This window comes from Armigeres subalbatus, chromosome 3 (genome assembly GCF_024139115.2).
Source record: "Armigeres subalbatus isolate Guangzhou_Male chromosome 3, GZ_Asu_2, whole genome shotgun sequence".
NCBI classification, from domain to species: domain Eukaryota; kingdom Metazoa; phylum Arthropoda; class Insecta; order Diptera; family Culicidae; genus Armigeres; species Armigeres subalbatus.
The window spans coordinates 49,368,117-49,395,717 of NC_085141.1; the positions used below are offsets into that span (position 1 = coordinate 49,368,117).

General features: G+C 40.3%; 1 protein-coding gene and 1 long non-coding RNA gene across 5 annotated transcripts in view; both read left to right on the forward strand.

Moving 5' to 3' along the window:
• The window catches only part of LOC134227499 (latrophilin-like protein LAT-2), a 349,547-nt gene that overhangs the window by 177,202 nt on the left and 144,744 nt on the right, over positions 1-27,601 (forward strand). For all 4 annotated transcript variants that reach the window (XM_062709034.1, XM_062709035.1, XM_062709036.1 and 1 more), the window contains one exon: positions 9,576-9,681. In XM_062709034.1, coding sequence (XP_062565018.1) covers positions 9,576-9,681 — 106 coding nt within the window. The remainder of the gene's footprint in view (positions 1-9,575; positions 9,682-27,601) is intronic.
• LOC134224837 (uncharacterized) lies at positions 20,735-21,213 on the forward strand. The gene is made up of 3 exons (XR_009983081.1): positions 20,735-20,827; positions 20,909-20,987; positions 21,058-21,213. It is a non-coding gene; the product is annotated as an uncharacterized LOC134224837 (long non-coding RNA).

Genomic DNA, 27,601 nt, shown 5'->3' on the forward strand with positions numbered 1-27,601 from the left:
ACAGGTATACCTCGATATAACGTAACTAATTTCTCATTCTTCAAATCGTTGTATCTCCAAAACCACTGGTCCTGTAAAAAAAAAGTGTGCTTCTTGTTTTTGTGAAGTGATATTTGATCGTGCAAGTGGAATACATAAAATGGATTCAAAATCTAAGGAAGAATTAGAGTAGAGTGGGGCAAGAGTGCGCGTGGGGTAAGAGTACGTTTTCGATTTTTTGAAGTAATAAAAAAAGATAAACTAGTAGCACTGCATCAGTTTGACAGGTATTCGGGCCAACTATTATCATGTGTAATTGTAAACGATTTGAATAAACAACAAGGGAGATATGGAGTTAGATAACTTTTTGGTAATTTTCCTAAAAATAATTGGATTTCCGCAACTAGTATTTCATTACCATATATACGTTCAATCTTTATGAAGTTCTGCACCATATTATGTCGAAAATATGGGAAGACGAGGAAATGCCTGCTAGCTGGCTGGACGGCCTCATTTGCCCTCTCTTTAAGAAAGGGCATAGACGGGAGTGCACCAATTACCGAGGAATAACCCTCCTCAATTCGGCGTACAAAATTATGTCCCGTATTCTGTTCAACAGATTGAGACCGCTTGAAGAGTCCTTCGTCGGCGAATACCAAGCAGGTTTTCGTGAGGGCCGATCAACGACGGATCAAATGTTTACCCTGAGACAAATCCTTGATAAATTCCGGGAGTACAACTTGCAGACACATCATCTGTTTATTGATTTCAAGGCGGCGTACGATTCAGTGAAACGGAATGAATTATGGCAAATTATGCTTGAACATGGTTTTCCGGCGAAACTGATACGGCTGATTCGTATAACGTTGGACGGATCGAAATCAAGTGTAAGGGTTGCGGATGAAATATCGACGTCATTTGTTACCTTAGATGGATTAAAGCAGGGTGATGCACTCTCGAACCTACTGTTCAATATAGCGCTCGAGGGAGCGATTAGGAGAGCTGGTGTGCAAAGAAGCGGTACCATTATCACAAAATCGCATATGCTCCTGGAATTTGCGGACGATATCGATATTATCGGAATTGATCGCCGTGCCGTGGAAGAGGCTTTTGCGCTTTTTAAGAGGGAGACAGCGAGGATTGGACTCACGATCAATACCAGCAAAACGAAGTACATGGTCGCTGGCAATCAACGTGGGTTCATTAGTGGTGGTGGTAACGAAATAGTGCTGGATGGTGAAAAATTTGAAGTGGTAGAAGAATTTGTGTATCTTGGAACATCAGTGACGTGCGATAATGATGTTACCCGCGAGGTGAAAAGGCGTATTGCAGCTGCAAATAGGGCTTATTACGGACTTCGTAACCAGCTTAAGTCCCGTAGTCTGCAAACGAAAACAAAACTCGCGCTGTATACTACTCTGATTCTTCCGGTGGCTTTATACGGCCATGAGACATGGACGTTAAAGGAGGCAGGCTGATCGGAGAGCTCTCGGAGTGTTTGAGCGTAAGGTGCTGCGGACAATACTCGGCGGTAAACAGGAGAACGGTATCTGGCGTCGTCGCATGAATCACGAATTGCACCAGGTGTATAAAGGGCTGGATATTAATAAGCTTATACATCACGGCAGACTACGGTGGGCTGGTCACGTTGTTCGTATGCCGGAAGAACGTCAAGCGAAGATAATATTTAGTAGAGAACCCGGAAGAGGCCGCAGGCTTCGTGGAAGGCCGCGTACACGATGGCTTTTTGCAGTTGAAGAGGACCTGAGGGCGCTCAATGTTCAGGGCGACTGGAAGCGAATGGCCCAGGATCGAGTCCAGTGGAGAAGGATAATCCATTCGGCGTAGGTTCATCGAAGAGCTGTAGCCCATCAAGTATCAAGTATCAAGTAAGTAAATTGCATTCGACGCAGAATCCTGTCCCATTGTTTCCTATTGGAAGTTGGCCCGATCGGACTATGGGCTTAGAAGTTATGGCCAAAATACTTTGTTTCATAAAAAAGCACATTAAAAAGTCTAGCTCACTTTTAGGGAATTTATTCTCAACCGATTTGCTCGCAACAAGTTGCAATCGACGCAGAATCCTCTCCCATTGTTTCCTATTGAAAACTGACCTGATCGGATTATGGGCTTAGAAGTTATGGCCAAAATAAAATTTTTGCCTTTCTCGTATACAAAGTATACGTAAAGGCTATATTCATTTCATTTATTTAGTTAACATCTAAACAGATAACACTGAATCAACAATTTGACGCCACAATGCACGGTTCGAGGCCGCATCTCTCCATCCTCGGATACGCCCCACGCTCGCCAAGTCGTTCTGCACCTGGTCTGCCCATCTCGCTCGCTGCGCTCCACGCCGTCTCGTACCTGCCGGATCGGAAGCGAACACCATCTTTGCAGGGTTGCTGTCCGGCATTCTTGCAACATGTCCTGCCCATCGTACCCTTCCGGCTTTAGCCACCTTCTGGATACTGGGTTCGCCGTAGAGTTGGGCGAGCTCATGGTTCATTCTTCGCCGCCACACACCGTCTTCTTGCACACCGCCAAAGATGGTCCTAAGCACCCGTCTCTCGAATACTCCGAGTGCTTGCAAGTCCTCCTCGAGCATTGTCCATGTTTCATGTCCGTAGAGGACTACCGGTCTTATTAACGTCTTGTACATGACACATTTGGTGCGGTGGCGAATCTTTTCGACCGCAGTTTCTTCTGGAGCCCGTAGTAGGCCCGACTTCCACAGATGATGCGCCTTCGTATTTCACGACTAACGTTGTTGTCAGCCGTTAGCAAGGATCCGAGGTAGACGAATTCCTCGACCACCTCGAAGGTATCCCCGTCTATCGTAACACTGCTTCCCAGGCGGGCCCTGTCGCGCTCGGTTCCGCCCACAAGCATGTACTTTGTCTTTGACGCATTCACCACCAGTCCAACTTTTGTTGCTTCACGTTTCAGGCGGGTGTACAGTCCTGCCACCTTTGCAAATGTTCGGCCGACAATGTCCATGTCATCCGCGAAGCAAATAAATTGACTGGATCTGTTGAAAATCGTACCCCGGCTGTTACACCCGGCTCTCCGCATGACACCTTCTAGCGCAATGTTGAACAACAGGCACGAAAGTCCATCACCTTGTCTTAGTCCCCGGCGCGATTCGAACGAACTGGAGTGTTCGCCCGAAATCTTCACACAGTTTTGCACACCATCCACCGTTGCTTTGATCAGTCTGGTAAGCTTCCCAAGAAGCTGTTCTCGTCCATAATTTTCCATAGCTCTACGCGGTCTATACTGTCGTATGCCGCCTTGAAATCAACGAACAGATGGTGCGTTGGGACCTGGTATTCACGGCATTTTTGAAGGATTTGCCGTACAGTAAAGATCTGGTCCGTTGTCGAGCGGCCGTCAACGAAGCCGGCTTGATAACTTCCCACGAACTCGTTCACTAATGGTGACAGACGACGGAAGATGATCTGGGATATCACTTTGTAGGCGGCATTAAGGATGGTGATCGCTCGAAAGTTCTCACACTCCAGTTTGTCGCCTTTCTTGTAGATGGGGCATATAACCCCTTCCTTCCACTCCTCCGGTAGCTGTTCGGTTTCCCAGATTCTGACTATCAGTTTGTGCAGGCAAGTGGCCAGCTTTTCCGGGCCCATCTTGATGAGCTCAGCTCCGATACCATCCTTACCAGCTGATTTATTGGTCTTTAGCTGTTGAATGGCATCCTTAACTTCCCTCAAGGTGGGGGCTGGTTGGCTTCCATCGTCCGCTGAACTGACGTAGTCATCTCCTCCGCTGCCTTGACTTTCACTGCCTGTACTCTCAGCGCCATTCAGATGTTCCTCGTAGTGCTGCTTCCACCTTTCGATCACCACACGTTCGTCCGTCAAGATGCTCCCATCCTTATCCCGGCACATTTCGGCTCGCGGCACGAAGCCTTTGCGGGATGCGTTGAGCTTCTGATAGAACTTGCGTGTAGCTTGAGAACAGCACAACTGTTCCATCTCCTCGCACTCCGCTTCTTCCAGGCGGCGTTTCTTCTCCTGAAAAAGGCGGGTCTGCTGTCTCCGCTTCCGTCTATAACGTTCCACGTTCTGCCGGGTACCTTGCTGCAGCGCAACCGCCCGCGCTGCGTCCTTCTCCTCCAGAATCTGTCTGCACTCTTCGTCGAACCAATCGTTCCGTCGACTTCGACCCATATACCCGACGTTGTTCTCCGCTGCGTCGTTAATGGCTGCTTTAACTGTACTCCAGCAGTCCTCAAGAGGGGCCCCATCGAGCTCACCCTCTTCCGGCAACGCTGCCTCGAGATGCTGCGCGTATGCAGTGGCGACATCAGGTTGCTTCAGTCGCTCTAGGTCGTACCGCGGCGGTCGTCGGTACCGAACATTGTTGATGACGGATAGTTTTGGGCGCAGTTTAACCATCACCAGATAGTGGTCAGAGTCGATGTTAGCGCCACGATATGTCCTGACGTCGATAATGTCGGAGAAGTGCCGTCCATCAATCAGAACGTGGTCGATTTGTGATTCTGTCTGCAGTGGTGATCTCCAGGTGTACCGATACGGGAGGCTGTGTTGGAAGTAGGTGCTACGAATGGCCATATTCTTGGAGGCGGCGAAATCAATTAGTCGTAGGCCGTTTTCGTTCGTCAGCCGGTGAGCGCTGAACTTTCCAATAGTCGGTCTAAACTCCTCCTCTTGGCCAACCTGAGCGTTCAAATCTCCTATGATGATTTTGACGTCGTGTCTTGGGCAGCTGTCGTACTCACGTTCCAGCTGCGCGTAGAATGCGTCCTTATCATCATCAGTGCTTCCGGAGTGTGGGCTATGGACGTTGATTATGCTGAAGTTGAAGAACCGGCCTTTGATCCTCAACCTGCACATTCTTTCATTGATCGGCCACCACCCGATCACGCGCCTTTGCATATCGCCCATCACTATGAAAGCTGTTCCCAGCTCGTGTGTGTTGCCACAGCTCTGGTAGATGGTATGATTACCTCTAAACGTTCGCACCATTGATCCCTTCCAACAAACCTCCTGCAGCGCTACGATGCCGAATCCACGGTCCTTGAGCACATCGGCGAGTATGCGTGTGCTCCCGATGAAGTTGAGAGATTTGCAGTTCCACGAACCGAGTTTCCAATCGCTAGTCCCTTTTCGTCGCAGTGGTCTTCGCCGATGGTTCCGGTCCGTACTCTCTTGTTGATTGTTCGTTGCTTATGATTTTTTAAAGGCTGGCTTGCAGGGCCTGACACCAAACCCCCTAAATTTCCGGAGGACCATTCCTCCTTATTTCCGGTGGACCATGGTGCACAGTTTCACTTAGAGTCCCTCGCTGGCACTCGGACGATGATCAGCCGCCCCTAACATGGAGAACAGACGCTGTTGTGAGCCGATCCTGACATGGAGAACAGACGCTCAATAAGATTTGCACCTCCGGAGAGGAGCAAACCCCCCTTCCCTGTCAGCATACGACCATAGTTCCCACCGGGGTTGGTTACCCGATCTTCCCTAAGGTTGCTCGTATCCCGGCCAGCACCGCGGGGAGGTAGGGATAGGAGTTGCTGGGTAAGAGGCTAAGGACCGCGAGATGGGGTCTATTTTATTCCTTCAGGTACGCGAAGTACCAATGGTACGCTTTACCCAGCATTTGCCGTGCCGTGTACGTAAAGGCTATATGTTCGCTCCAAAAACGAACTTTTTATAGGAGGCCCGGAGACCCATAGTGTTATATACCGATCGACTCATCCCGACGAATTGAAGTGATGTCTGTGTGTGTGTATGTGTGTGTGTGCGCAAAAAGTCTAGCTCACTTTTTGGGCACTTATCCTCAACCGATTTGCTCGCAATAAATTGCATTCGACGCAGAATCCTGTCCCAATTTGCTCGCAACAAGTTGCATTCGACGCAGAATCCTGTCCCATTGTTTCCTATTGAAAATTGACCCGATCGGACTATGGGCTTAGAAGTTATGGCCAAAATTCTATTTTTTTCATAAAAAAGCACATTAAAAAGTCTAGCTCACTTTTTGGGTACTTATCCTCAACCGATTTGCTCGCAACAAAATGCAATCGACGCAGAATCCTGTCCCATTGTTTCCTATTGAAAACTGACCTGATCGGACTATGGGCTTAGAAGTTATGGCCAAAATACTTTTTTTCATAAAAAAGCACATTAAAAAGTCTAGCTCCCTTTTTGGGCAATTATTCTCAATCGATTTGCTTGCAACAAATTGCATTCGACGCAGAATCCTGTCCCATTGTTTCCTATTGGAAACTGACCTGATCGGACTATGGGCTTAGAAGTTATGGCCAAAATTCTTTTTGCCTTTCTTGTATACAAAGTATACTTAAAGGCTATATGTTTGCTCCAAAAACAAACTTTTTATAGGAGGCCCGTAGACTCATAGTGTTATATACCGATCGACTCAGCTCGCCGAATTAAAGTGATGTCTGTGTGTGTATATGTGTGCGCAAAATAATCTCACTGATTTTTCAGACACTTATCCTTAACCATTTCATTTCTTAGGCATTTATCCTCAACCGATTTGCTCGCAACAAGTTGCATTTGACGCAGAATCTTGTCCCATTGTTTCGTATCAAAAACCGGCCCAGTCGGGCTATGGGCTTCGGAGTTATGGCCAGTTTTTACAAGAAAAATTCTTTTTCTCTATTTAGGCACTTACTCTCGGCCGATTTACTCGCAACTTTCGACGCAGAATCATGTTCCATTGTTTCCTATTAAAAAATAGGCCGGATCGGACTATGGGCTCAGAAGTTATGGCCAAAATACTTTTTTCATACCAAAAGTGCGAAGAAATTACTCACTCACAAGAAACGAGAAAGGCACTATCACTGCTAGGTGGATTAATCTGGGTTTTTTGGACTTAGCTTTAGGCATTCCTGCCGAAATTGCATTAGGAACTCCTAATTTTTTTAATGAATTGTGTCAGCAATTATTTCAGGATTTTTTCTAACAAATTCATCCAGGTATTCTTCTAGAAACCCATTCCAAAACTATTGGATGGAATTCTTGGATTTTTTTCCTATATTCCTCTTAGGAATATCTTTGGAATTTCACCCAGGAATTCTTGCGAAAATTCGTTCGGACATTCCCCCGAAAGTTAAATCAGAAATTTCTTGAGACTTTCGGAGACTCCTTTGGAAAATCTTTTGGAGATCAGAAATTCATTCATACATTCTTCAAGGAATTATTTAGAAATTACTACAAGACTTCCGTCGGAAATTCCATCTGGAAATTTCTTTGACATTTCCGTTAGAAACCCTTCCGATAATTACTTCAGGAGTTTTCTATTTCATTCTGAAAGATGTTCGGATAGATTTCGTAAAGAAATTTATAAAGGAACCCCTGACGAGCTAAGCTGGACACGATGGGACACGGACCCATCAGATCGAATATTTTCTCTAAAATTTTATCATAATCGCCAATTATAATATACGCTAAAAATGTTTTAAAGAAATACTAGAGGAATTGCTAAAGTTATTTCCGAAGAAATTCTTACAGGAATCTACAAAGGAATTTCCAGTAGAATTTTAAGAGAAATGTCTATCAGAATTTCCAAAGAAATTCCAGTGTTACCCATCAATTCTTAATCCTAAGAAATTCTAGGGACATCATATTTTTTCTAAGAGCAATTTTGGCTTATATAATAAATTTTCAGGGAAAATATTTGATTTAGTGGGTCACATGCTCCATCGTGTCCCAGCTTAACTCCGCCGGTAAACTTGGTATCTTATTAACATTCCCAAAGTTATTAATTGAAAGCTTTTCTGCGCTCGCCAATGCATGAGTATGTACATATGTATCTTCTGTGGCAAGTACAAGGATACGCTATTGCCCAGAGTGTCGAGAATGGTTCCCAACCGAAAAAACCTAGACCGGTCCGAGAATCGAACTCGCCAACTCCGGATTGGCAATCTTACTCCTTTGTCCTTGGTTCGCAATGCTAACTGGAGATACAGAAATAATTGGAAATACAAAATAATTTAATCAGACTTTTTTGTGGTATTCAGAAAAAAAATCATTTAAAATAATGTCAATTTCACTTGTCGTAAAACGAGTTCATACTATCCTTGAAAAGTGGTGGAATTAAATGAGATAGTACGAACTAGTCTTACGACAAGCGAAGACATTCCACCAAAAGCACAAAACAAAATTCTTATCTGATTTCATTTATGGAATTGTAACAGATCTTCCCCTGGAAATTCAGCAGATTTTATGCACATATTAAGAGGCTTTGTTGTGAATTTCGGTGGTAAGTTGGAAGATTTTCCCGTCGAAATTCTTGGTACAAAATTGAAAGAACAGTAAAATGTTTTAGTACCTGATTCCTGACATAAACCACGTTTGTGGTTAAAACATTATAAAGCACATACCTCATACTTCAATCCCTACGTAAATTTCGATTATTCATAATGTTCTATTATTCCGCCGTTCCAATCTCGAACAAAATCCGTTCATAGGGCCCATTCCCATAACAATACCATACAAAGCCTATCGCAATTTATTGCATCACCTTTTGAGCATACCGCTAAAAATGGATTTCATTTGCATTCAACCTTCCGCCAAACGGTTTCGGGGCCCAAAAGCTTTGGAAACGATTGCCCGAAAGGTGGCAAAATTTATTATGAATATTTTAGCATTTGCAGGCAGGCGGCATCCTACCACCCATTCTCGATCGGCAGCTTTTGCCATTGAAAATGCTGGCACGGCAAGCATGTTCCCACGACCAGTCCTGTTTCCAGTTTCCACGGATTCGTTCATTTATTCGTTTAGTTATTCAATTGCCTACTCGTTTTGAGTACAAAAGCATTTTAGGGGAAAACTGATCGATCGGAATTGTGCGAACGATTTTGATTCTAAGGTATTTTTTTAGTTTGAAGTTAATCAATTGAATCAAACTGTTTCTAAAGTTCAGAAAGTGTGTTCAATTCTTAAATGGGCATCCTCTTAATTATGTATTCAGTATTCATAATAGCATCAGTAATACACGTTTGTATCGCAACACTTCTCGTCAATTATGCCTAGCTAATATAATAAACTATTCCGAGAAAAAACGACATACCAGCTTAGCGCCACTGGAAAAGTTGATTTCATTCGAGTGCAATACAGCTTCCGTCCGGTGTTCGTTCATCGTGAGTGTTGTTGATTCTATGGGTCTGTATTATGTAGGGTATTAAGCAGCGTATAATAAAGCGCATAACGTGATTTACAGAATCACGTTGTTGGCTGATCCATATTATGTGAACGGAACACGTATGCAGCATACGAACCGTTTGTGTCTGGAACTGATGTAGGGTAAGCATTTCTCCTAGTGCTCTCTCCACATGACTGTTAACGACGTTGAAAATTGGATTTTCTGAATTCGATCAAATCGATATACGTTGCCCTAATACGTATAAAATGAAGATTGAAGAGTGGAAATCCTCAATCTGGATGTTGGTTTACAGATGTCGAGCTGTCAGTATGTATCGCGATTACTCCCTATCAAAACAGCCACATTTGTTGAACTACCTCAATCCGCTTTACAGCAACCATATCTAATCCACCCTTTGCTTCTACTATTCGTTTTTTTTTCAGCCTATTTTCCGACTTGAAGTCCCTGGCAGGCACGGCTCTTCTCAGTCTGCTCGCGTCGCTCTTCATGAGCCAGCTGCTGTTCGTGATCGGCGTGGGCGGCGTTCAGGTAAGTTCTGCTTCAGCGGAAATTCAATATCAAACCTCGATGGTGGCACCCGCTTGCTCCCTTTATACTGTCAACCTCTCCTCAAGTTGTAATTCGATCCCAGGCCCCAAAATCTCCCGCACGAATTAATCCCCCCCGGAAGAATCACGACGAAACTGCGAGGGGGATATTTTGATACAACGTCGCATCTTCCTATACAAGTCTCCCGGGAAGGAAGCCTAACGAACTCCACCCCGACGTGGCAGACAGTTAGGCAGCAGATGATGTTGATGATGATTCGGGAAAAGTCATTTTCCTGGGAAATTATCCTCAATTCTGTCTTCTGTCGTCAATTTTACTTGGCTTCCTCCAGAATGTGGGTGGAAAGCGGTGTTGGACGGGTGGTTTCTATCATGATGCCAGTCGACCCCTTTGCTGTTAAAAACTGAAAAACGTCTGACGATGGTAGAGAGACGTCTCTGGCGATATGACAACATGAAACATGTCGTCCGTCACCGCTGTCGCCCTCCTAATGCAAGTTGGCTCCATTATCCTTAATGGAAGGCAATTTTTGCTATTGCTCAGATCAGGCTCACAATGCAATAAGCGAACGTTGTGTGTAGAGAGGAGGTTTACTGGAAAATTCTGCACCGCTAGCTTCCCACTAGTAGATATAAAGCATATTAAAAAACAAGGGTTGCTCTAAACTGCCGATCAACAAAAAAATATTCTTTTAAATTCCACGAAAAGAATTTTTAATTACACGAGCAATAAATAAAACTTGTGTTTTATTTGTACATATTAGAGGTTCTAGCTTTCTGTCTTCTTATGCTCAAAAACGGGTTTTGCATTTTTATCCGACGTTTCGATTACATATATTGTACCTTTATCGAGGAAATAACTAAGTCCCGTACTATTGTTTCATTTTGTTCTTAGCATACCAGGAATTATAGTGCAGTACTTTTTTGGCGCCGCTTCTACTCTACTACTAACAATGGGCTCCACGATTTATTAAAATCTTACCCAGAGGTGCAGTATAGTCCCAGAATTCAGCTCCAAGCATTAGTTTGGTTGAAAATTTTTTTATCTGTGTTTTCTATACCGGAGTACACTGTGCGATTCCGAAAATCGGAGACCGTCACGAGAATGTGATAGACTTTGAACGTTAATAACTCAGCCTTTTCTTGATGGGTTTTCAATGCTTTTGGATCATTCGATCAAGGAGGAGTCAAAGCTTCTTTGTATTGTTCTGAAAATACGGTTTAGGGTCATTTGGCCGAATGCCGTTTGGCCGAATGTCGTTTGGCCGAATGCCATTTGGCCGAAAGGGTCATTTGGCCGAACGCCATTTGGCCGAATGCCGTTTGGCCGAATAGTTGAAATACGTTTCCTTACGAAGTGAGTAGTGGGAAGCAAGAAAGAAGAAGGAAGAAGGAGAAAGGAAGAAGGAGTAAGGAAGAAGGAAGAAGGAAGAAGAAAGAAGGAAGAAGAAAGAAGGGAGAAGGAGGAGGGAAGTCGGAAGAAGGAAAAAGGAAAAAGGAAGAAGGAAAAAGGAAGAAGGAAAAAGGAAGAAGGAAAAAGGAAGAAGGAAAAAGGAAGAAGGAAGAAGGAAGAAGGAAGAAGGAAGAAGGAAGAAGGAAGAAGGAAGAAGGAAGAAAGAAGAAGGAAGATGGAAAAAGGGAGAAGGAAGAAGGAAGCGGGTAGAAGAAAGAGGGTAGAAGGCAGAAGAAAGTAGGAAGAAAGAAGAAGGAAGCAGGAGAAGGAAGAAAGAAGAAGGAGGAGGAAGGAAGAAACAAGAAGGAATAAGTAAGCAGAAGGGATAAGGAGGAAGAAAGGAGGAAGAAGGAAGAAGGAAGAACGCAGAAGGAAGAGGGAACAAGGGAGAAAGAAGAAGTAAGTAGGAAGAAGAAATAAGGAAGAAAGAAGAAAGAAGCAGGAAGAAGGAAGAAGGAAGAAAGAAGAAGGAGCGATGGAAAAAGAAAGAAGGAAGAAGGTAGAAAGAAGAAAGAAGACGCAAGAAGGAAGAAGGAAGAAGGAAAAAAAAGAAGGAATAAGGAAGAAGGAAGGAGGACGAAAGGAAGAAGGAAGAAAAAAGAAGAAAGAAGAAAGAAGGAAAAAGGGAGAAGGAAAAATGAAGAAGGAAGGAGGAAGAAAGAAGAAGGAAGAAGGAGGAAGGAAGAAGGAAGAAGGAAGAAGAATTAAGGAAGAAGGAAGAAGAAAGAAAGAAGAAGGAAAAAGGAAGAAAGAAGAAGAAAGAATGAAGAAGGAAGAAGGAAGAAGGAAGAAGGAAGAAGGAAGAAGGAAGAAGGAAGAAGGAAGAAGGAAGAAGGAAGAAGGAAGAAGGAAGAAGGAAGAAGGAAGAAGGAAGAAGGAAGAAGGAAGAAGGAAGAATGAAGAAGGAAGAAGGAGCAAGGAAAAAGGAAGGAACAAAAACGAAGGAAGAAGGAATAAGAAAAAAAGAAGAAAGAAGAGAGAAGAAGGAAGAAGAAAGGAAGAAGGAGGAAGAAGGAAGAAAGAAGAAAGAAGATAGAGGATGGAAAAAAGAAGAAAGAAGTAAAAAGGAAGAAGGAATAAGGAGGAAGGAAGAAGAAATAAGATGAAAGAAACAAGAAGAAAGAAAGAAGAATGAAGAAGAAGCAAGTAGGAAGAGGGGCCACTTGTAAATTGAGGTCAAATTTTTTCAATTATTCGGCCAAACGGCATTCGGCCAAATGACCCGTTCGGCCAAACGGCATCCGGCCAAATGGCGTTCGGCCAAACGGCATTCGGCCAAATGGCCTGACACCGAAAATACTGATTTAAAGCTTATTCTTATCGATAATTGATAAAAAGTTTATTAATAGGTAAACCAATCAATCCCGTACATACATCGCAAGCACAGCCACTAAAATCAAGCGGGTAAGGATCCAATCTTCAGTTCAAATAAGATTTCACGCAGAGCAGACACTGCAGTACGAAGAAGCAGGTATCAGTATCAATGGGAAATCATCGCATCAGTGATGGTCGTCCGGGTGGTTGCTTTGATTGATTTTTCCCAAGAGTTCTGAAATTTTATTCAAACGAATGTCGGGTTCGTTCGGCAAAAAATGAAAAAAAATACTAGAGTGTGATATGTTTAAAAATTGGTTTATGCTTTTTATGTTGCCCTAAAAAGAGTGTGATCTGCTCTGTTATGAATTTTCCATTGGCCGATTTTTCTGTAATAATTTCCTTTGGAATTTCCATACGGCTTCATTTAAAATTTGTTTTGTTCACAAGTTTCATTACCCTTAATATGGCCCCATGTTAAATTTGAGCTCAATCGGACATGAATTAGGGGTGCCTAAAATTCATCAAAGTTTTAATAATTTTACCCATGAAATTTGTTTCCCAAAGGGAAAGTTAAAAATCGAATTTTTGTTTTTGATGCCACATGACTTAAAAATGTATAAAATGTCGATATCTGATATCATTTAAAAAAAATTTGGAAAAATGATTTTTTCTCTTTAGAACATTTTTGGGACTTTTTTCAGATGATGCAATTTTTTCATCGAATTTTAACACCGGACGATGCACAAACGTTTTCGTAGCCCCCTATGCAAAATCGGACATGATTTAGGGTTTGCTCAAAATGAATCAAAACTTTTTTTTTCTCACTAGGGAGATTTTTTTTTGTTTTTTGATGCCAAAGGACTCAAAATGCATGAAACTTTGAGAATTATTTTTTTTTAAATCGACTGTTTTGGGACTTCGAAAAAATTTCTTATTGCCTAAAATATACCCCTATGCAAAATTTGAGCTCCATCGGACATGTTTTAGGGGTGCTCAAAATCTTGCTTTCAAAATTTTTAATTTTTTGTGACTTTGAAAATTTTTGGGTTTAGATTTATGGAGAAGACTATCAGATTGCTAAGCAATGTTTATTACACTGAGATTTGTTTTTACGTGGTTATTATTACGCGATACCGGGTGAATTCAAAACACAACGTGGAAAGATCAAGAAAACTGATAATGTAGAGACACGATTCATGTCATTGCGGAACTTTTTTTAGAGGATGTTTTTGTCGGATGTTTTAAATAACACGATTTTCCACGTTGGTTTTAAAGCAACGGGGTTTTTTTTACGCGGTTTTGATTTACATTGAAAAAGATGACGACGACCTGTGTGTATTGATCTTGAAATAGATAATCCTGATTTGTAAAATAAATAAGTAAACGAAATTTAAAGCTTTAAACAAGTTTGTAATATGGTTGCTACCATGCACGAAACAGTGCAACTCGATTGTTGAAAATTCATGCGCCTCAACTATAGATTTTGCAGAATCAATTTCCTGTGTCTCTGGAAATGATAAGATTATTAGAAACACATAGTCTGAATATATTTAAGTTAAGAATATTTACCTGGTGCATAAAGCCTTTGTGCACTGATTTTGCAACCTCCTCATCTTAAGCCTCATAATTTTTCATTATTTTTTAATAAATTGAGATCATTATTCGCCGACATTGCAGCACATGAGCTAAGAAACCAGTTTTTCAAATAAATTTTCACAATGAGGCATTGAATAGCGCTAATCGATCTCTATCGTTGTTAGGCATATTATACGTGTGGCTTTAAATGAACTTTTTTAAAGAGTAAATAATTTTTGCACATAGAAAACCACACACAGTACAACTTACTATAACATAAAATATAAAAGTATTCACCACTAGCAGTTTTTTTAAACTTACCAGGTATCTATAAACTATCTCCACTAGTTAAAAACTGAAGGGACGCTTTTCTTGCAACTTGTTCCAACTTGTTCTTCGGTTTACACTTCTTGCAGATGTCGAATAAATCTCCCATTGAATCAGAAAAGTATTGCCTCTTAGACATTAGCAGTCTATTTTTCTGTAAATCTCTCCAATTTTTATGGTAACGCAAAGTTTTAAATTCAATTGCCCTATTACCAATCACTTATTGATTAATTTGTTTTCCCTTCCATACAGCTATCAACGCTTCTGTTGTTATTTGAATCATTTGTTTGAGAAACTGCATAAGTCCATTTTACACAAATTCAAGAAAACAACAAAAAACTGTTTTTGAACAAATTGGCAACGAACCTTTCGATTTCTTCGATACAGATCAATTTTCAAATTTTGCATGGGGTCATATTTTGGGGTAATGAAACTAGCTCATTGAAATTCGATGACAATTTTCTTCCCATACATTCCATTGGCACCCTAATATGTACGTATATCGCCTCCACTCTAGCATCGTATGCTGCATTGCTTACAATTTTGTGTTGACTGGGCAAGCATTTCCTGATCATGTCGCGCCTCAACGTCAATATAATGAAGCGGATGGTCAATTTCAAATTCGGCTTATTTTCAATTATTCATTTCAAATATGTTGAAATGAATAAATCAATTTCTTTTTCAAACTTTGCTAAATTACTTATTTTTGAAATATTTGATTTTCTCGAAACATTACAATTCATTTAAAGTGTTTCTGAATAATTTTAAATAGGGGAACTGTTCCGTTTTCCATCTCACTGAACATATATTCATCTCATCGCGAAACAAAGAAATACGGCACCAATTTCGTCGCTTCTTTTTGCTAACATGCGTGCTCACTGCTGAAAAAATCACAAAAATAATAAACAAACCAAATACCTTTTCATTGCTTTGTTTTTCATGAGACCAATATCGGAGCTATGAGATGAAGTCCAGGAGCAGTAACCCTATTTGGAAATCGTCTACCGGAAAAACACGACGTGAAAAAAATTTAAATCAACTGAACTGTAGCGAGTTCAAAGCAGTTCCAAACCCTGGGAAAATTTTCTGTCGGATTTTGGTCTTGATAATTTTTTAAGGCTATGGTTTATAGACCGGAAACTTTTGTCTGCGGACTTCAAAAGAATGGAATTGACAGGATCTCGTCTTTTGTTGATTTTTTCCCCAAAATTTGTTTTTTCTTAAATTTAACACATTGTTACAAATTGGTTTGACATGCCCGTTTTGCAAGTGTGTATGTCCCATTTTTCCATCGAAATGATCTGGTCAGCCTACATTTTGGCCGCGAGTTTACCTAAGATTTTTTTCGGATATCGATTTTTATTGTGTCAGCGAGGGCTGGCAGCCGAGTCACTCTGCTCTCTTAATAGAGCCTGGTAACGCCAACTCGACACGGCGAGTGGGTTAATTGCCAAACTGTCTTCCGTGCAGCCTTCTATTTCCTTGGAGGAGCCACGGTAGCCCAAGATGCGATTGATGTCACTTTGACGGACAACGAAAAAAGGACTGCGCTCGAAACGTCTCAGGAAGCAATCCGGTAACGGCCCGAGAGGCGTCGACCCGAGAAAGCGAATTCTAAAAAGTAGGCCTAAAAAAAGTGAACAACACCAACAATTTGCTGGGCATCAGGAGAGTACCAGCCAGCCTAGTTAGTAGAGCGAAGCGGAAGTCAAACGTGAGTTTCAAATACATGTGAGAGAGTTAGTTCTGAAAAATAAAATGTGAGAGTTCGGCTACGTGCCTGATTCTGGGAAATCGGTTTCATCAGTATCCGCTAAGTTGCGGAGGTCGGTGGAGGTCATTCGTAGCTTAGTATGGAAAGCACCTAGCGTACTGGTTTCGTTGGATCAAACCCCACCGAATGAAATGATTATCCTCCAATACATTATAAATCGAGCTTCAGACATAGTAGAGAAAAATACGCCGATGTCGTGAAATCAATGTGGGCAGCCAAGAGACTTTCGGTTCTGGAACAGGACGTGCGATGCGTCAGATGCACCGAGACCGAGGAACTGATCTTGCTGCAGAAACGTGGAGCATAATCGAGCGGCACAGCTTATAAGAAGCTGGCCCAGGACGTCCTGGGTTATGGCGTTGAGGTGAAGTCTTTGGGTGCGGAAGTGACCCTCCAGTGTAAACAACTGGACGAGGTGCGAATGCAGAAGCCAGTCATGGAAGACAAAGGAAGTTGAAGATCGTCTGGTCAGTATCAGTGTTGAAAAATGTCATTTGCATTCGGTTGTATAATTTTCCCAGAACTTTTTTCTGAAGGTAGGCATCATTCCTGAGGTATGACGAACTTATAGCGCTTAAATGTGCCTACAACTTTGTCTAACAAAACATTGCTGTAAATATGTAATCTGAGGCGTGGGAGGCAAAATGTAATTCAAATGACATTATGTCAAATGACATGTGACATTTTGGAGAGTTTTCACTATCCAGCCTCATATGTAATATTTAGAGCAATGTACCCTTGGACAAAAATATAACCCTACTCAAGCGTTATGAGTACATCTAAAATTATGGAATAAATTTGGCTTCTGAAGAAAGTTATGAACAAATTGGTCAAATGACATGCAGATGACATTTTACAAGCCTGGACAGTATGCTCAATAAGCATACTCCAGTCACTTTTACTGGAAATGTGTCATCGGTGCTTAGCGTCCGGACATAAGTCCCATCACTGTAAGGGCTCTGAAAACACGACAACGTACGTCTACCTAATAACCGGTCGATGACATTGAGACGGCATCACTGTCTGGTGAAGCGATTTAAACGTGACCTAGTACGAGCGAAGATGGCGGACTGTCAGCGGACGAAAGCAAGGAGACGGGAGTTAGAACATGGTACCTTCCGATCCTCCCGGTGTTCAACCCCAACAATTATGATCGATGCGGCTGCTTCTTTCGGGGGAGTCTCCTTAAACTCTGTGCTGATGAAGGGTCTGGATCTGCTCAACAGCTTACCACCTGTGCTTTATAAGTTCTGAGAGCGGTTGATAGGCTCGGGAGGAGATGTTTTATCAGATGCGTATGAATGTCAAAAATGCAGATAGTCAACGAATCGTGTGGTTCGCCGATAACGAGACAACGGAGCCCCACACTCTTCGTCCTGAGTAATAATGCAACCCGTTTTAAGAGTGAGTATCCTTGCGCCGTTGATGCTATCCACCATAGGCACTACGTTGACGATATGCTAACAAGCGTAGACACGGAGGAAGAAGCTATTCGATTAGCGAAAGGTGTTCGATACAATTACCAGGAAGGAGGTTTCCACTTGAGGAATTGGATTTCTAACTCCACGGCAGTTTTAGAAACGATTGCTGAAAAAAATGCCGAAAAAATGAATGCCGATTTTATTATGGAGAAGGTTTTAGGCATGTGGTGGAGCACTACGGCAGGACAGATGTATTCCAGTACAAGCATTGCATGGACCGCAATCGTGATATTCTACTAGGGGCAAAGCACCTATCCCAAAGGGATATGCAAGAGGTCTGGAGATCAAGAGCAGGATGGGATGAAGAAATTAGAGCAAGAAAAGTGGCGCAAAGTGGTTGCTGACCATGCCGGTATTGTAGTTGGTCGAAGCGAACTTCATACGTTCGTCTATGCAAGTGAGCTAGGGTACGCTGCGGTTGTATAGTAGCTCATCATAAGTTACTCTCTATTCCCCGACTAAGACTGCAAGCGGCAGTCATCGGTACACGTTTGGCCATGAGTACCGAAGCCGATCTTTCCATCAAAATAGAGCACCGATACTTCTGGACAGATGCCCATGATGTAATATAGTGGCCAGAGACCACCGGCGATATTCCCAATTGGTGGCCTTCCGCGTGGATGAAATATTAGAGGTGACAGTCGTCAAGGAATGGATATGGATAAGCAATAAATACAACTAAGTTGACGATGGCACAAACTGGAAGAATAAACCGGATCTATCATCGGAAAGCCGTTGGTTTAATGGGCCATCGTTTTTGTGGAAATCCAAAGATGAATGGCCGGAGTCTTCATTGAATATCATAGAAACCTTTGAAGAGATTCGCACGAGCGTATTACATCATTCAGAAGAGAGAGAGCAACATTTTATTGCCACAGGACTACTCTTCTTGGAGCCATCTGCGACGAGTGACTGCCTTCGTTCAAAGATTCGTAAGTAACGTTAAATTGTAAATAAGTGGCTAACAATCCAACGCCGGACCGCTCACCGCAGAACTTCTCATGGCGGAGATTTTTTTAAATCAAGCGGGCACAGAAGAAGGTCTTCGCAGACGAATTATCAATCATCGCAATTGAACACCGTCATCTCCATAAGAAAATGCTCTATATAAGGTCAGCCCGTTTATCGACGAGCAGAGTTTCATGCGGATCAACAGTCGGTTGAGCGAATGTGATCTTCTGGACAAAAATACCAAGTATCCTGTCGACCACATCTCTTGTTGTGCGCGAAGTTCATCTACGCTATCACCACCAATGTCACGAGACCTGCATAAACGAAGTACGAAAGCGGTTCCACATCCACATTATTTATTAATTTATTAATTGCTCATACAATGATTTGTTCTGCCAATAAACTATTTTTTATGGAATATTTCGATTTCTCACCGAACCACCCTACGACTTGTATGCAGTCTTCGCGGAATAAATACACCAACCCCGTTAGTCATCCGCACCTTTATCTGTTCCGCTTGTAGTTGGTCGGAACGGCATCATCGTTGACGTTCGCACGTCAGCGGAATGGTATCCCCTTCGTGACAGCCGTCACTTGTACGGGAAATGTCCACGACACAAATTGCGCTTTCCACGTCCAATGCAGTGATAAATTGCTTCTATTTTCCGTGACAAATACCACGCAGACACGTTGACGCTGCCGGTGTCCTTCCCGGGCAAGTGGAGTGGCATCCCGAGTCGTTGAGGTGGTGGTCGTTGACTCTCCCAGTCTGATAATCAGTGATCAGATTAGACGCGGAGAATTGACCTACTAAGCTGGAACCTTTCTGTCACTAACTGACACTGGGTAGCACTAATTGTGAAAGCGTTCACGTAATCAGTCCTGGTGCGATCTAGTTAAAAGCATAAGAAAGTTAAAGAACTACGCTCGAAAGGAAGGATAATCTAAAGGCTGCCATAATAGCGGGCTGCATGATAGTCAGATGCCGAGTGTACCGTCTATTCGATCCAGGCCGCCGCTGAATGTGACTTACAACCAAACTCTCTTATCGTGTGATTCCAGTTCAAGGAGAATTTCCGTGCGAATTGCAGTGGGGTATTTCTTGAAAATTGGTCATCCTAAATTACATACCCTTAACGAAAAAAGTGATTTGCCATCGCATGTAGAAAATAATTTAGGGATTTAAAATACATGACGATAAGCAGCGTTTGACAAAGTTCTTGATTATACTACAGACAAACAGCCGCAACATTACTAGAGAAATTACCATCGACTATGACATCAACGATCAATTTGAATTTTATTGATTGCGCTTTTCACAACTAGTGGTGCTAGTGTCGTAATCCGTTTGATATTTCACTGGTGACAATGTCATACGAAAATTGTTTCGTGTATCATGCTCGCAAGATGGAGGCAGAGGAGTTGAGCGATGGATTTTTCAGAAAAAAAGGATTTTTTTTTTCATTTCAAGAACGATATACAATTCGCTATCATATTATGCCAAACACCAAATATGAAAAATGATAAAATTACAAACATTCAATTTAGTGCATACATCTGAATTCTTTTATTCGTGTGTAAATTTTCAAATAAAAATACAAATTGATTATGCTTCTTACTAGCGCCGCCTATTCAACTTTTTGCTTCATGGAAATCGACGATTTGCTTTATCGTCTCCTATGTCACATCATTTATCACCCACTGAATCATGGAATTAAAACAGAATAACCCGCATAATGAATAACAGTCTACAGTGCGGTTGATATGATATATGTGAATTAAGGAGTAATGTCACAATCCATGTTATCATCAATTTATAATTTGACTACATAATTTTATTGAATTTATATTATAAACAATTAAATATTCAAGCTTCAACATGTAATTAATATACAACAGATCGTCTCTGTACAATATTGATTACTTCATAATAGGTTCTACTTGATCACAAAACGTTAGTTAACTGAAACAAAGCTATAACGGGGATAAACACGATATGGTCTACTGTTTTTACATAATTGTGTATCGTTTACGGCAATCATAAATACATCGCGATATCACACGCACATCTCAATATAATACGGTTTCAAGATAAAGGTAAGATATTTCTTTCAGTTCAGTGACAAATGTGAGTGTGGTAAAAAAAATGCTGCTCTTCGCCATTTGAACAGGTTGGCATGTAGAATAGGACACAAGTTTTAATTTATCGGAGAGGAAGATTCGTGTTTTAAATTGTTTAGGAAAAAGGGTAAGTATATACACAAATACCTAATCGATAAAGTCCCAAATTGACTTCAAAATAAAAACTGTGTTGATTATCTAATTGCAGATCCAGTTAGCAGAACCTTAAAAATGATTTTCTTCATTTTCCAAATGTCAGCAATCACGCGGTCATACACTGTGTACAGGTACGTACTTCTTGAATATTGATTAAACCAAGCATCAAACCCCTAATTTTTATTCTATCATGTATTGCAGACATCATCGAATTTCGGGAAAATGGACAACAGCCTGCTCAAGTGATTAGATGAATGACAACGATGTGTGGAGTGCGCAGTATGAGCCGAAATTCTCCACTTGAATTGAAAAAAAACTAAAATGCTTGAATAAAAACAGTACTAAAAATGAAGAAAATTGTATTTATTTTCGGTCTCCCTCTGCTTTGCCCACCACACCTAGAAAAAAATCAAAACATCAATGGTAACAGTACAACGGATTTAAAATATATGGTCACATTATATGCGTATGGTATCCCGTATAGTTTTTCTCGTGGAACATAGATTATTTAACAACCGCATGACATGCTGTACGCCGAAAAAAATGTACTGGAAAACGACAAGTTTTAAATGGTAATTATACTTAACCGCCCATTACCCAAATAATTATTTGGTCGATTACATCATACCGCACTGTTGAAACAGTTTATAAAATGGGTAGCTTATCATTTCAGCATACAGTATACAGAAGAGTGGTGATATCGTTATTTATCATCATGAATGATCTGATTTGTCTTCCGGATATAGTTCAGGATTATGCGGGAAGTCACAACACATGTACGGAGAGAATTTATTTTCTACTTTTATCTCAGTTCCGGTGCATGAAATGTTTTACAAACGACTTTTACGATGGTACAGATTGAATCATTTTACTTTTATGTAGATCATTTATCGGAAAGCTCAAGCAACAGTTATTACCATTTCTGAGCAACAAAAACGATCTATGCGTTTTATATTGTTTAGAAATTTACAACGGTACCGTCAACTGGGGGGAAGATGATCATTTTTAAGACAAAACATGCAATAACAATGTGTGTTTACATTTTAAATCGAAACAAATATTTTCAAAACATGTACTGCTATACGTTGCAATAATCAACAATTTTAGTTTTCTGAAATGCGTTCGCATTTATTAAAATATATTAAATTATCACACATCTTTTGAATAATCTGGTTTGGGGTGAAGTTGATCAAGACAGCTCTACTAAAACCATTATGACCTAGTAGTCAAAATACACTAGGTTATCTGTATGAATGTTGAATTTACTACGTAAAGAAGTCTACGAAGTCAATATTTGAAACGAAAATAGCGTCATTTATGACTATCTCTCTCTTTCTTCCACAAAATACATTTTCATGATAATAATCGAAAAACTCGGATTTCTACCTAGCCGTAACATTACTTGAAATATTGTTGACTACCGTTTCATAAAAAAAAATGGCACTTCTGACTGACACATCAAATGATCATTTTCACCTCAATGATCATCTTCCCCCCAGTTGACGGTACTTGTACAAAGCACCTCAACTGCAAAGCGAGGTTTCATGTTCCATGATATTATGCATCTCGAGAAAATATAGAATACTGCGGCGTCCTGCTGGCTGCTTCTCAGGTCATGGCAACAGTCACTAAAACGACAGAGTCAATAAAAATCTTACCCACCGTATGCACTTGTCATGATAAACACTCTCCATGTACTCAGTGACTCGGTTGCCTCTCACTAATACAATCGAGTACTGCTGTCATTTGGCGAAAAGCACGTGGTTTTGTTTTGAGAGGGAAAATTTTCCCTATCTTTTAACCCGGCGGCTATCTTGACGTCTACCTTCGCAGTCGAGCCTGCGAGAGTAATACCGCCGCAAAAGTCTAGAAAAAGATAAGCGCGACAATACAGACACGATTCAGTCAAGTTTGAGGTAATCAACAAACCATTCATGATTAATTATTTTTAGAGCGTCTTAGGGGAAATGCTACAAGGTTAAAAGACTATTATTCTTCCATTTACTTCCACTATTAACTTTTTTATGTATCAACAAGCAGATACGTATTTCGTTTCCTACTTGGAAACTTCTTCATTGTTTGTTATCGACTATCGATAACAAACGATAACAAACACTGAAGAAGTTTCCAAGTAGGAAACGAAATACGTATCTCACATAACATATGTGTAACTCGGGTAGCAAAAGTTGTACCCTTATAACAGATTGAATGTGTTATACGGAACATCGAAACGTCAAGAGAAATTGTATAACAGTATAGAATTAGCAAGGGGTCACGTGATTTTTACTGTTTATCTGATTATTATTCACACCAGAATTAGCCAAATATTTTACAACGTGGTGGAATAAAATTGAATAGTACTAAAATCGTCTCATGACAGGTAAAGACAATCCACAAAAAAGGCTTAATAATTTTCTTATTGTTTTACAGTTTTATAACCCAACACTTCCATATGGATGATTTAAAGTGCTGATGTTGATAAAATATGAAATAAAAATGAATTATAAAAATCAAATCGTATCAGCATTACTCGAAAATGGCTGGATGGATTTCCTTCATTCCTTTAGCAGATTTGTTGTCGTTTCCGACGGGCTTATATGATATATCCTCATGCGAAAATAATGAGATTCGTATGGAAATTTTGCATGGGCAGTTCACAACGCACACTTTTGCCTACTTTGCAGTAGAACGTCTGCCGGGTCGACTAGTTGGTAATAAAATTTACCGATTTTGAGGAAAGACAGCTCGTTTTGTATTCGTTGATCTTGATGTCACTGTTTACCGGGCACTGTGAATCAGAAAAGTAAGCAGCAATGCAACTCTAAACAGTCAACTTTCTGTTATTGAGCTAAAACCTTTCTTTCTGCATAACGATGCGAAAAATGTCAAATAAGAGAATCGAACTTCGTTGCCTCAAATAGTTAACATAGACCATTGGTTCATTGAATATAAAAATGATTACAGTCAAACCTCCATGATGTCCTATGACTCGATATCGGATCATGGAAGCAAATTATGCCATATGAAAACAATATTTTCTGGGTTACTGTGATGGTCCCTCCAAAGAGCTTTCCAAAGATTTTCTATTCCACATTCCACATCTGCATGAATCGACTGTTCCTTTCAATATCGACTCATGAAGGTCAATTATAATCATTATAAAATTATATAATTATTATAAAATTGATTTTTAACATAATTATACGATTAATATTTTGAAACTCTGTAATTAACTATGAAATATTTTGAACGTAAAACTTCGATTTATCATACTACAGTAACACCAAACTTTTGAATGAAGTATCACAATATTGGTTCACAATATCAGTGTTTTGCTGTTTGAACAATAAATGTAATCAATGTTTCCCCTTATCCGTACAAATTTGGAAACGTTATTACCAGAATATTATCAAGCAATTTGTCCAGTTATTCAAACTAACCTAATGCTCAGGTCAAGCGTATTAAGTAAATTAGTGTTGAAACAGCTTTTCAATTCTCAAAATGATCAGAAACATCGTTAATATAGTTCATTGTTATTCCAAACTAAAAACGTCTCGCAACGCCGTCCCGCGAGTTTGCTTTCGTATACTTGGTTTATGATTTAGGTTAGAGGATTTACATATATTCAACATTGCAGTCTATGCGGTATAAAAGTATTCACAAGAATGACATCTAGTCAATAATAAAACTATAGTTTTGAAAACTGTTTGTTTTTTTTTCTCTCATTCAATTTCGCAACTCATTTTGCAACTTGTTAACGAACATTGGTGTATCCCTCGCCATCCTTTTGAAAAAGCCGAAAACTGCATATTTAAAGATAAGTTTCTAATGTAGAACAGTTTTAAACGACATCTTAATTAACACTTTTTGGAAAAACTTCAATTTTCTTCAATTCATACACCAACTTATTGAACCGGTCTTAGGATCATTTCATTATAAAAAAGTAATCGGTAGAAAAAAGATATTGTTATAAAGTCGCCTGAAAATAGCTGTTTTAGATAAAGAAAATGTCGATATTGATTTTATATCTTGTCCATTGCTGTGAGAAGTGCAGAAGAGATTTGTTTTCGGATATTATCTCCTATTTCTCGATAATGTTTAAAATATATGCATGCTAAAACTGAATTTCTCCACACATCGGTTGTCTATCCTGATCTTTGTACTCTTTGAAACAAAGTGTTCTAATTTTCTGATCATATGGTATTTGTTTACATTTAAGAATGACAGAACGATGTTCCCGACGCTCGTTATAACAGTTTTGGCCCACCGAAAGGGGGTCAACTTTTTGATAGGGATTTTGTTCGAAGATCCACTTATGTTATGTGCGTATCTGCTTGTTGATACATAAAAAAGTTAATAGTGGAAGAATTTAAAGAATTTTTAAAGAATTCATGTATTGGATTTCATTGGCTATAAAAGTTTAATGCTAACTAAGCATATGCGGTATTTCGAAAAATTTCGTTTCAGGTGGTTCGAAACGAAATTCCGCGGAATTTTGCGGAATTTGAGCATGGCAAAATCTGATTTCTTGATTTCGTTTCGTTTCGTAAAATTTCAAAAATTTCGCTAGAAAAAACTAGCTTTTAACGAAATTTAACGGAATTCCGCGAAGTTTCGAAACAAATTTAAATACAACCACACTGTTTGTAAGGTCGTGTATTATCAAAAAATTTGGCTGCGCCGCTGAACAAAATCATAAAGCTGTTTTAAAAACTTTATGTTACACAAATTTTTATATTAACGCTTACTGCATAATCCAATTCTTAGTCAATCAGTTCTTATTTAGTTTTCTTCTATAAAACGTCTTTAGTGTTTTGTTAGAAATGTCTAACAGAAAACGAAAAGTATCTTTAACTATTCTATCCTAACTGATCCGACTCAATATTTAAAACGTCAGGCGCTGAGTGTAAATGTAATCAGATATTAATCTGATCAGTATAACTTTGTCAAAGAGGCAAAGCTGTGGCGTGGATTCCGATTCTTTCTATAATAAAATGCCGATTGCTTCACCTGCGCTTAGGTCGCAAACCAGGTTTAAGCGAATGGGTAAGCACCGCTTAAGACTTAAGAAGTCCCGTAAGAAAAGAAAATGCAATCTTTTCTCGTTCAAAAAACAATTCGATTCTTATCTAAAAGAACGAATAAAAATTTTATAGGATTGAAGATTCTCCACAATATTTGGCGAATCATCAAAATATACAGCAAGAGTGGAAGCACTCGAAGTGCTGAAGCTTATGTCTGCATCGAAGAGTACAACATTATTTAGTGCGGAATCGATCGTGTTGCTGCTGGTCACGCGCATGTAGCTAGTCTGGGGAAACGGTAACTGAAAAAAATCTGCCTCGCAGAGAAGAAATTTATCTAATCAGTGTGCGATTGATCGTGTTGATGCTGGTCACGCCAGCTAGTGCGAGAGCACACGAAGTGAAAAAAAAATGTCTGCATCGAAGAGCATACAATCGATCAACAATCAATCGTGTTGTAATAGCTTATTAAACAAAGCACATTGATTTTGCGTTGGATTGATTTGAAACAAGGTTTTCGTCTTTGAGCTTTCTAAATAATTTAGTTTACAATAAATATTTAGTCGCTTACTCACATAATTTACCTTTTCAACTAACCAACGACTCCTTTCCCGTTTCACTCACGGAGATGCAGAGCATTCCTTGGTCTCTTATAACAATGAGTGTCAAACTAATTTTCCTCTCCTAATCCTGAATTGACTGTAAGGACGTGATCGCCTCATACTGTCCATAGCAGCTGTTTCTTGCACTCAATTGAAGAAGATAAAAGCTTGTCAACAATTTTTTCATGCATCATATACACAAACACGGTTTAGGGTCATTTGGCCGAAAGCCGTTTGGCCGAAAGGTTGAAATAGTTGAAATACGTTTCCTTATGAAGGGAGAAGGAAGAAAGACGGAGAAAGAAGGATGAAGAAGGAAGGAACAAGGGTGAAGGAAGAAGGAAGAATCTTGATGGAAGAGGGAAGAGGGAAGAAGGAAGAAGGAAGAAGGCAGAGGGAAGAAGGAAGAAAGAAGAAGGAAGAAGTAAGAAGGAAAACGAAAAAAGGAAGAAGGAAGAATGAAGAAGGAAGAAGAAAGAAGGAAGAAGAAAGAAGGAAGAAAAAAGAAGGAAGAAGGAAGAAAGAAGAATGAAGAAGGAAAAAAGAAGAAGGAAGAAGGACGTAGGAAGAAAGAAGAAGGAAGAAGTAAAAAAGAAGAAGGAAGAAGGACGAAGGAAGAAGGACGTAGGAAGAAAAAAGAAGGAAGAAGGAAGAAGAAAGAAGGAAAAGGGAAGAAGGAAGAAGAAAGAAGGTAGAAGGAAAAAGGAAGAAGGAAGAAGGAAGAAGGAAAAGAGAAGAAGGAAAAAGGAAAAAGAAGGAAGGTAGAAAGAAAAGGGAAGAAGAAAGAAGGAAGAAGGAAGAAGGAAGAAGGAAGAAGAAAGAATGAAGATGGAAAAAGGACGAAGGAAGAAAGAAGAGAAAAGAAGGAAGAAGGAAGAAGGAAGAAATAAGAAAGAAGAAAGAAGAAGGAAGAAGGAGAAGGAAGAAAGAGGAAGAAAGAAGGAAGAAGGAAGAAAGAAGAAAGAAGACAGAGGATGGAAAAAGAAGGAAGAAGGGAACGAAGGGAAAAAGGAGGATGGAAGAAGCAAGAAGGAAGAAAGAAGAAGAAAGAAAAAGGACACCACACACACATTTAAAAGGACAAACAGACAATAGCTCAGTTCGTCGAGCTGATTGTAT